This window comes from Trachymyrmex septentrionalis, unplaced genomic scaffold, assembly GCF_001594115.1.
Source record: "Trachymyrmex septentrionalis isolate Tsep2-gDNA-1 unplaced genomic scaffold, Tsep1.0 scaffold80, whole genome shotgun sequence".
NCBI classification, from domain to species: domain Eukaryota; kingdom Metazoa; phylum Arthropoda; class Insecta; order Hymenoptera; family Formicidae; genus Trachymyrmex; species Trachymyrmex septentrionalis.
This window is the reverse complement of record NW_017305988.1, coordinates 2610311-2620393: the sequence shown is the minus strand read 5'-3', so window position 1 is coordinate 2620393 and position 10083 is coordinate 2610311. Positions and strand designations below refer to the sequence as shown.

At 40.0% G+C, this 10083-nt stretch overlaps 1 protein-coding gene across 1 annotated transcript in view; it reads left to right on the top strand.

Moving 5' to 3' along the window:
- LOC108754740 (fatty acid synthase) overlaps positions 1-10083 on the top strand; it is a 16481-nt gene that overhangs the window by 3216 nt on the left and 3182 nt on the right. Inside the window, exons 2-7 of the mRNA XM_018497280.1 lie at positions 2829-2977; positions 3062-3415; positions 3699-6871; positions 7349-7820; positions 7938-8301; positions 8388-9874. Coding sequence (XP_018352782.1) covers positions 2869-2977; positions 3062-3415; positions 3699-6871; positions 7349-7820; positions 7938-8301; positions 8388-9874 — 5959 coding nt within the window. The 5' untranslated portion in view covers positions 2829-2868. The remainder of the gene's footprint in view (positions 1-2828; positions 2978-3061; positions 3416-3698; positions 6872-7348; positions 7821-7937; positions 8302-8387; positions 9875-10083) is intronic.

The following is a 10083-nucleotide window of genomic DNA, read 5'->3' as shown; positions in this document are numbered from 1 at the left end:
CACACACACACACACACACACACACACACACACACACACACACACACACACACACACACACACACAATATTACTTATGCAATAGCATATACTTAGTACAATATACCACAAATTATATTCGTATTTGAAAAGAAATAGAGTATTTATTATTTTATATCATTACAGACGCGTGTGCGAATAATGTCAAGTTAATATCAAGTGTAAGACAAGTGCGATAAAAAGACGGTACTTGTCACAATTTCTTATCGAACTGCGTGACCTTGAAAATCGAGTTTAAATACTTATAATTCCGATAAGAATGAGACAGAGTCACCTTATTAACCTAACGAATGTAGGTTTGGTAGAAGATGAATTAAAAAAAAAAAAATAACTTATATATGAACACCGTATACATACGTCGTATGTATATGGTAATCGTGTTATTCGTGTTTTTAAAAAATTATAAAATGTCAATTTCTCAACACCAAGTTTAGTCATAGTAACGTCTCGAAAAATTTAAATTTATCTCTTTCAATATGAATTTTCGTTATAAGATGAAAAAGATTATGATTACTGCGTAAAATAGCAAATGCGTGAATGGTAGATGCTTATTTACCTGTTCTTTTACGAGAGACTCGCGCGATACTCGTTAACACGTTATAACACACACAGTCACGGTATATTTTCAAGATCGAGCGTTATGTTCACTCGCATTTAGAGGTGGAGTACTGTTTCAGAAGATAGCTGGAACTCTCGGGAAACAACCCCCATTGTCTTTAGATATTCACACACCGCCGCGTCACGTACGTTTAATTAGCAGACACGCGACATAACGTACGCATAATAATCGCGACAGAGAAAATTGAATTGAATTGAATTGAATTGAATTGAATTCGCGATTATATGCGCATCGTTCGCCAGTCGTCCACATCGCGACACCGTGATAATGCAATCGACCTTCTGACTTGAACTTATTGTCTATTAAGTTAACATATTACGGCACAAATGAACAAAATAACTTACCAATTTTTTGCCTTCTTCCTCGTATTGTTTTATTCGTAATTTTATTGTTTTGACTGATTCAATAAAAATCGAGTCTAGTCAGAAGATAAAATCAGAATATAAGAAGATATAATCGGAACAATAAAATCAGAAAGACGTAATCTATCGAGATATTGGATGGAATTAATATTTTAAAGTAATATTTGAATTAGTGCAGAATGTGTAGTGATTGGAAAATGATCTGTCTGAGAATTCATTCTAAGAATGTTAAACTAACTTGATGTAAAAACTCAAGAAATTGTACAATTAGCAACTGAATTACAGAAATGTGTTTTTATGACATGTATTTTTCTTTCATGTGTTAGTGCTAATTATAAACTTAATTATAAATTAATAGTGGCGTAACTAACTACTGTTTTTTACTGAAACGATAAAAAAATATAGGAATAAAAATGCAAGTTTATTTTTTATTTTGTTCAATTTGCGTTGCAACGGTTGTGTCAGTTCAATGTAGAAAAAGAGACATCTTAAAAGTCCATGATGCAATTAATAGCCGTTTTTTTTTTTCCAGAACGTCGTTTTTAGGGCTTGAAGAGTCTTCTGTTGAAGAGTATTCAATGTCGCGTGATAGTGTTCGGATAAACCGAATCTTATCGATACGAATTCCTAGACAACGGATTGGCTGTAAACTTAACGTATTTACAGATGGATAGTCTCACGTATCGGGATATAAGTGTGACGCTGAAGAGCAACCAAGTATACGAGATGAGAAATATTTGCTGAAAAACGAGCTTGCAAAAGTTTTCATAAATTATACATACACGTGACATTTACTGATTTCTCAAACTACGTGTTGTATCGACGGTAGTATGAGATTCCGGAGTATGAGATATAACAAATATCATAACCATCGTTAATAATCGTATCGTATGTTATGGTATACGATAATTCGTCTTATCGGAATAATTCGAAGAGGCACGTTTAAGATAAATTTTCATAAACGTCTGGCTGAATATTTTTGTATCTCATTCGAGTTACATTGATCTGTTTTGCATGATTTCGTATAAAAAGAATTAAAAAAAATTATATTATCCAAACGTAAATAATTTATACAATATGTCGAAATACATACGACTTGCGAAATATGACACTTCAATATTTGAAAATAAAATAGACCATTCCTATATTGTTGCAACAATGTATCTTCTACTAACTAGACATGAGTGTAATAATATGCACGATCTATAAATAACTCTTTGAGGAAGAAAATTGATTTTTCGAAAAAGAGCGACGATTCTACGAACATTCGTCAAGCAAAGTTGGTTTATCGAGAAATTCTATTGAGATTACTCAATTAAGTATTTTATATGTCAATTGAAGATAATCGCGTGCAGTAATCGCCTCATGTTCATCTCAAAGAGACGGTTAAACGAGATTCCAGGGCGTGACAGATAAACGTAAATGATTTCTACGTTTATTTCTAGGATTGGAATGACATAAAGTTCTGTTGAAATATATTTGTCGGTAACATTTTGTAAATTTAATTGATTGCAAATTTTGTTGATTTCAACGTCTTCTCTTAAATCTGAGAAAAAAGCGATCAAAATTAATAACAAATCAGATTAAAATAATTAAGAAAAGTTTTTTTTTTAAGTAAAAAAGAATATTTTTATCTAACGATATGTTTTTATATATGTTCTTATGATATGTTTTTATTTCTTAAGTAAGATACTGACTAAAAAAGATTTATCATTTGTATAAATATGCTTTAAATATGTTCTACGCTGCAGATCAATTAGATTTGTTGAAAAACGTAACAACTGAAATTGATTAATTCTGTCTTTGCAGATAGGAATCCAGAGGGAGAAAAGTTTGAATCTTCGGCAAGATGCCTGCTCAGTTTGAAAGTGTCAACAGTCCAATGACGCGAGAGTCCGTGATCGGAAATGGAGTATCGTATTCCGTTGATAGTGACATCGTCATTACGGGCATATCAGGTAAATGTCGGTTGCACGATTAAGCGGATCACGGCACGATCGTTATGAGAGCGTAACGCATCGACTGGATGAATGTTTTTTCAGGTCGTCTGCCCGAGTCGTCCAATATCGAGGAGTTTAAGGAGAATCTGATGAAAGGATTGGATATGGTCACTGATGACGAGCGTCGTTGGCTATCGGGTCTCCATGGACTACCGACTAGAACTGCCAAGCTCAAGGACCTCAGAAGCTTTGACGCCTCTTTTTTCGGGGTACATCCTAAGCAGGCACATGTAATGGACCCGCAGCTTCGCATGCTGTTAGAAATCACGTACGAGGCGATAGTTGACGCTGGCGTCAATCCCTCAACCGTAAGAGGATCGCGCACTGGTGTGTTTATCGGTGTCTCTTCTTCAGAATCAGATGAGTTTTGGATGAGAGACACGGAAGAAATAAACGGTTTGTATATTATGAAAAATTGTGCTGAATATCTTACCAATTAGGTATTTTAATTTTTACTATCTACCGAGAACAACACAAGATATTCGCTCAAGTTCCAGAAAAACGAAAAAAAAAATATTATAATCCAAGAATTTATCTAAAGATAAGAAAATGACTATAATACGGATGCACCATTTTACGAATAATCGTTGTTTATATTTTTCTACTTAACAAGTATTTGTTATGGCGAGAGAAAACAGTATATATCTGCTGAGATTAAACTAGCTGTATTTGCTTGCAGGATATGGATTGCTCGGGTGTTCCAAATCGATGTTCGCCAACAGAGTCTCTTTCTCTTTTGACTTCAATGGACCTAGTTACGCGATAGACACGGCTTGTTCCTCAGCAATGTACGGCATGCATCAGGCAGTCGCTGCCATGCGCGCCGGCGAGTGCGATGCTGCAATCGTCGGTGGACTGAATCTCGTATTAAGACCGGAGGCTTCGCTTCAATTTCACAGACTGAATATGCTTTCTCAAGATGGCAAGTGCAAATCATTCGACGTTTCGGGTAACGGTTACGTGAGATCTGAGGCGATAGCAGCGATATATTTGCAAAAAGCAAAGGATGCGCGCAGAGTGTATGCTACGGTGATTCACACGAAAACAAATACCGATGGCTATAAATCCCAGGGTATCACGTATCCCAATGGTGAAATGCAGAATCGATTGATGCGCGAGATCTACAGCGAAGCGGGGATTAATCCCGCGGACGTGAGTTACGTAGAGACGCATGGTACTGGTACTAAAGTAGGCGATCCAGAGGAGATTAATTCTGTCGACGAATTGTTCTGCAAAGACAGAAAAACTCCCTTGCTAATTGGCTCGGTAAAATCCAACATGGGTCACTCGGAACCCGCCAGCGGACTGTGCTCAATCGCCAAGGTGCTGATCGCGATGGAAGCGGGCGTAATACCTGCGAATTTACACTTCAATATTCCAAATCCGAACATTCCTGGCATAAACGAGGGACGCATTCGAGTGGTCGACAAGGCCACACCGTGGAACGGTGGTCTCGTAGGTATCAATTCGTTCGGCTTCGGCGGCGCGAACGCGCACGTCATTCTCCGCAGCAATCCAAAACCAAAATTATCACCACTATTGAACATCACCGAACTGTTGCCCAAATTGATTGCTGTATCAGGTCGAACGGAAGAAGCTGTGGACACCTTACTGAATAGAGCACAAGAGCATAGTAAAGACGACGAGTTTCTCTCGCTGTTACACGTAATGCACAATAACGACATTCCTGGCCACCATTTTCGCGGCTACGAGATACTTAACGTCGATGGCACACGTGAAGTGAACGAAGTAGTGAATTATAATGAGAGCCGCCCCATTTGGTTCGTATTTTCCGGCATGGGCACGCAATGGCCGGGCATGGCTCGTCAACTGTTCGGAATTGAAACTTTTCAACGTAGTTTACGACGAAGTGCGGATGCGTTGGCGCCCCACGGTATGGACCTGATGAATATCATCATAAACGCCACGGACGAAACGTACGAGAACGTGTTGGATTCCTTTGTATGTATCGCGGCTATGCAGGTTGCTCTCGTGGACATTTTAACATCGATAGGCATACATCCGGACGGCATAGTCGGACATTCTGTTGGAGAATTGGGTTGCGCTTATGCTGACGGCGCGTTTACACCGGAGCAAACTGTCTTAGCGGCTTACTGTAGAGGTAAAGCGATTGTAGAGTCCAATTTGGAACCGGGCGCCATGGCGGCAGTTGGTTTGAGCTGGGAGGAGGCGAAAAAAATTTGCCCATCCGATATCGTTCCAGCTTGTCACAACTCCGCGGATTCAGTCACTATTTCCGGTCCAGTGGCGTCTCTGAAAAAGTTCGTACAAACTTTGCAAAGCAAAGATATCTTCGCCAAAATGGTGAAAAGTTCCGGCTTCGCTTTTCACAGTAAATACATAGCCTCAGCTGGACCCAAGTTACGCGCCTCACTTGATAAGATCATACTAAACCCGAAACAGAGATCGTCCAGATGGATTTCCAGTTCCGTACCGGAGACCGCATTGAGCAGTCCGCTCGCGAAATTTAGCTCGTCTGCATATCACGTGAACAATTTGCTGTCTCCTGTACTTTTCCACGAAGCAATCGCGCATATCCCAGGAAACGCGATAACAATCGAAATCGCGCCACATTGCCTGCTACAAGCAATCTTACGCAGGTCATTACCACCAACGGTGACCAATATCGGTCTCCATAAGCGGGATCATCCAGACAATCTGGCTTTTCTGCTGTCTAATGTGGGCAAGCTGTACATGGCCGGTGCACAACCTGACATCTCCAAATTATATCCGCAAATTAGTTTTCCTGTAGGTCGTGGAACACCGATGATCGGACCACTAGTCAGGTGGGATCACTCTACGGCGTGGGATGTTGCTGTTTTCAAAAAGACATCGGGCCACTCTGGAGAGTGTGTCGTCCAACTGGATCTGTCGAAAGAAACAGACGCGTATTTAGCGGGACACCAAATAGACGGACGAGTCCTTTTCCCAGCCACTGGCTACATTCTATTGGTGTGGAAAACTTTGGCGAAACTGCAAGGTACCGACTTTGAACGATTACCAGTGGTGTTCGAGAACGTGCGTTTTCAACGAGCTACTATCATGCCGAAGGAAGGACCGGTGAAATTTTCGATAATCATCTTTGAGGGAACGGGAGACTTTGAGATCTGCGAGGCCGGTGCTATCGTCGTCAGCGGAAATGTCCGTGCGTCTGAGACTATCGAGAAAGATCAACTGAAACTACCACCACCACCAATACCGCCTACTGACGAGGAAACTTTGCCTTTAAACACTAAGGACATTTATAAGGAATTGAGACTGCGTGGATACGAGTATCGCGATATTTTCCAAGGAATCAAATCTTGCGATAATTATGCTACTGCCGGCGAACTTTACTGGTTCAACCAATGGATTCCGTATATAGATACTATGCTTCAGTTCAGCGTATTGTCCATCAGCAACAAGCTATTGTATTTACCGTCGCGTCTCCAATATGCTGCAATCGACCCCATTCTTCACAACCGACTGGTGAAAGAATTACCAGAAGATGGTGGGTTGCCGGTGTATTCCTACAAGAATATCGATATTGTTCAATCGGGTGGCATCGAGCTCAGAGGATTGAAATCTTCCTTGGCACCTCGACGACAGCAGACTCAAGCCGATCCTAAACACGAACGGTACATTTTCGTGCCTTATGAAAATTTGCATAGTCTGGTAGAGGATCCAACGAGAGGAAAAGTGCACGCGCTCATTGTACTTTCGCAAATCATGCATGAGAACATGATGGCATTGAAATTGAAGACTGTGGAAGTTGCAGGCGAACGAGCTGCGGAAGCTCTCTTGGCACCGATTATACTTGATATTTTGCAAGGCGAACTGGGAATGCCTATCGTAAGTACTGCAGGAGTTTAATAAACTGTCTTCGCTCAAAATGTAATATTTTTCCATTAAAAATTTCCAGTGTAATATATGTAGAACAGCAACAAATCTCCAGAAACTAAACACGGATATCTTTTGCTTGACAAATGGTCATTCCAACAAATATTCAGAGGATCCTACATATTTTAATAAATTACACTATTACAATGTTAATAATTGAACAGAAGCTTTAGAAAGTAATAATTAGAAAGGATTTTATCTATGATTATTATTGTTATTTGAAAAAAAAAAAAGATTTTTGTTCTGCCAAAGCGTACTATCTACTTATTATTTATATTATATATACACAATTTTAAAATGTGTGTGTCACAAACATAGTCAATAATCACAACTTATTCCTATTTGTGATTGCTTTTTTTCCCAAGATATCTCTTCAATATTCAAAATTAATAAAATCGCATCGCATTTATTTATTTCGCTTTGTTTCAGATGGATTTACAAGTGATCGCACAAGTTTCCGCTGATAATTACACAGCGAGTTTAAGTCAAATAAATGTGAATGCTAATGTTGTGATACAAGATGTAAACAAAGCACCTCCCGCTCAAGATGCACACCTTATCATAGCGGCGGATGTCTTGTCCAATCAGTCTTATACTATTCTCAAAAATTTGGCGGCTGCCTTAAAACCTGGCTGTTTCATCCTTCTGGAGGAGACCTCTGCGCATCTAGATTTGAAAACCGCGTTGAAGGAAACTAACTTAACATTGAGCGGAAAACAAATCGATCCCATAGGAAAGACTTACTTGTTGCTGAAGAAGCGAGAAGAAAGAAGAGAACCGATAGTAATACAAATCACAGAGAAAAATCTCTCATGGCTGGAGAGTGTAAAAGCAGCACTGGAGAAATCTGATAGCGACGGTCAACAATTGCTTCTTGTATCCCAGGGCGAAGAAACACTTGGTAAGATTACAGGAAAAATTATTTCATACTTTCAATTCACTTCTTTAATTGTCCTATATGAGGATCAAAATATAAACAAATCGAAAGAATGTCTCATGTCACCTTTTTTGTTCATAGGTTTGGTTGGACTTATGACTTGTATACGATACGAGGCAGGTGGTACAAATACACGCTACGTTTTCATTCAGGATAAGAATGCTCCCAAGTTTGACTTATCTGTACGGTTTTACGTGGAACAGTTGGACAAAGGATTGATGGCCAACGTGTTAAAAGGAGGACAATGGGGCACTTATCGACACTTGCCATTAGATCAACAGAACAATGTGTCTTCTCTGCAGGTGGAGCATGCCTATGTCAATACACTGACAAGGGGAGACCTCAGCAGCTTGAGGTGGATCGAAGGCCCATTGAGTTATTACCGACCCGACAATTCTTCTAATATAAAACTTTGCAGCGTGTACTATGCTCCACTGAACTTTAGGTAAATTTCAATATACATTGTTTATTATATAATTTAGATAATAAAGGTCATAATACAAATGAATATAAATTATACAAATTATACAGAGATATCATGTTGGCGAGTGGCAAACTACCACCAGACGCTCTGCCAAGGAATATGGCCACGGAAGAATGTATATTAGGACTTGAATTTTCTGGGAGAGATGCTGACGGTCGTCGTGTGATGGGCATAGTTGAAGCTAAAGGGTTAGCGACTACTGTATTAGCGGATCTTGATTTCCTTTGGGAAGTACCCGACAAATGGACCTTGGAACAGGCAGCAACGATACCTGTCGCTTATGCAACTAGTTACTATGCTCTGTTTATACGGGGTCGATTGAAAGCAGGTGAAAGCGTGTTAATCCACGCTGGTACAGGCGGTGTTGGTCAAGCAGCGATCGCCATTGCTTTACATGCTGGTTGTACCGTCTTCACTACCGTTGGCACATTAGAAAAGAGAGAATATCTCAAGAAAATCTTTCCGCAGTTGAACGACAGGCATATCGGTAATTCTCGAGATACGAGTTTCGAACAACTAATACGTGCGGAGACGCAAGGACGTGGAGTCGACGTCGTGCTAAACTCACTGGCAGAGGAGAAGTTGCAAGCCGGCATTCGGTGCCTCGCGTTTGGTGGCCGTTTTCTTGAAATCGGCAAGTATGATTTGTCAAATGACAGTCGCGTAGGAATGTCAATGTTTTTGAAAAATACATCTTTCCATGGTATATTGTTGGATGGACTATTTGGAGAAGATAGCGTAGAAAAGAAGGAACTGAGAAAATTCGTTTCGGAGGGAATCAAGAATGGCGCGGTACGTCCTCTCCAATCGACCGTATTTTCAGAGCAACAGCTTGAACAAGGATTCAGGTTCATGGCGACAGGCAAGCACATCGGCAAAGTGTTATTGAAGATCCGTGATGAGGAACCAAAGAAGCGTATATTATCAACACCGAAGACAGTAGCCGCGATTCCGCGTACTTATATAAATCCGGAGAAATCATATATACTGGTTGGTGGTCTCGGTGGGTTCGGTCTAGAACTGGCTAATTGGATGGTCGCTCGTGGCGCTAAATTCATTATTCTCGTATCGCGCTCAGGCATACGCACCGGTTATCAGGCATTGTGCGTGCGTCGCTGGCGTGAAAACGGCGTAAAAATCGTCATCTTCACCGCGGATGTTACAACGTTATCGGGTACTCAAAGCTTAATTCAAGAAAGCAACCAATTGGCTCCAGTAGGCGGTATATTTAATCTGGCAGTCGTACTACGTGATGCTCTGATTGAAAATTTGCAAGAAGCCGATTTAAAAGCAGCCATTTTACCTAAAATCGATGTTACAAGGAATTTAGATGTGGTATCAAGGAAGCTCTGCCCATCGCTAGATTACTTTGTGGTGTTCTCGTCCGTATCGAGCGGTCGCGGCAATATAGGTCAAATCAACTATGGTTTTGCAAATTCAACCATGGAGAGAATAATGGAAGAAAGGCAGGCTAACGGCTTACCCGGTCTCGCTATTCAATGGGGTGCTATCGGAGACGTTGGCTTAATTATCGGTAATATATGAAATTTTCCAAAATGATCTAAACTTTCTGTCAATCAAATAGCTGTTCTTGAATTACTTTCAAACTTTTTCAATTTACCTTTTCTTTGGTTTTGTCAACTCAATCTTATTTTATGCCTCTTATAAAAAATATTATTGTATAAGACAGTAATAGTGATATAGAATAGGTGATGCACATTTGCATACTTGTTTTAGATTTAT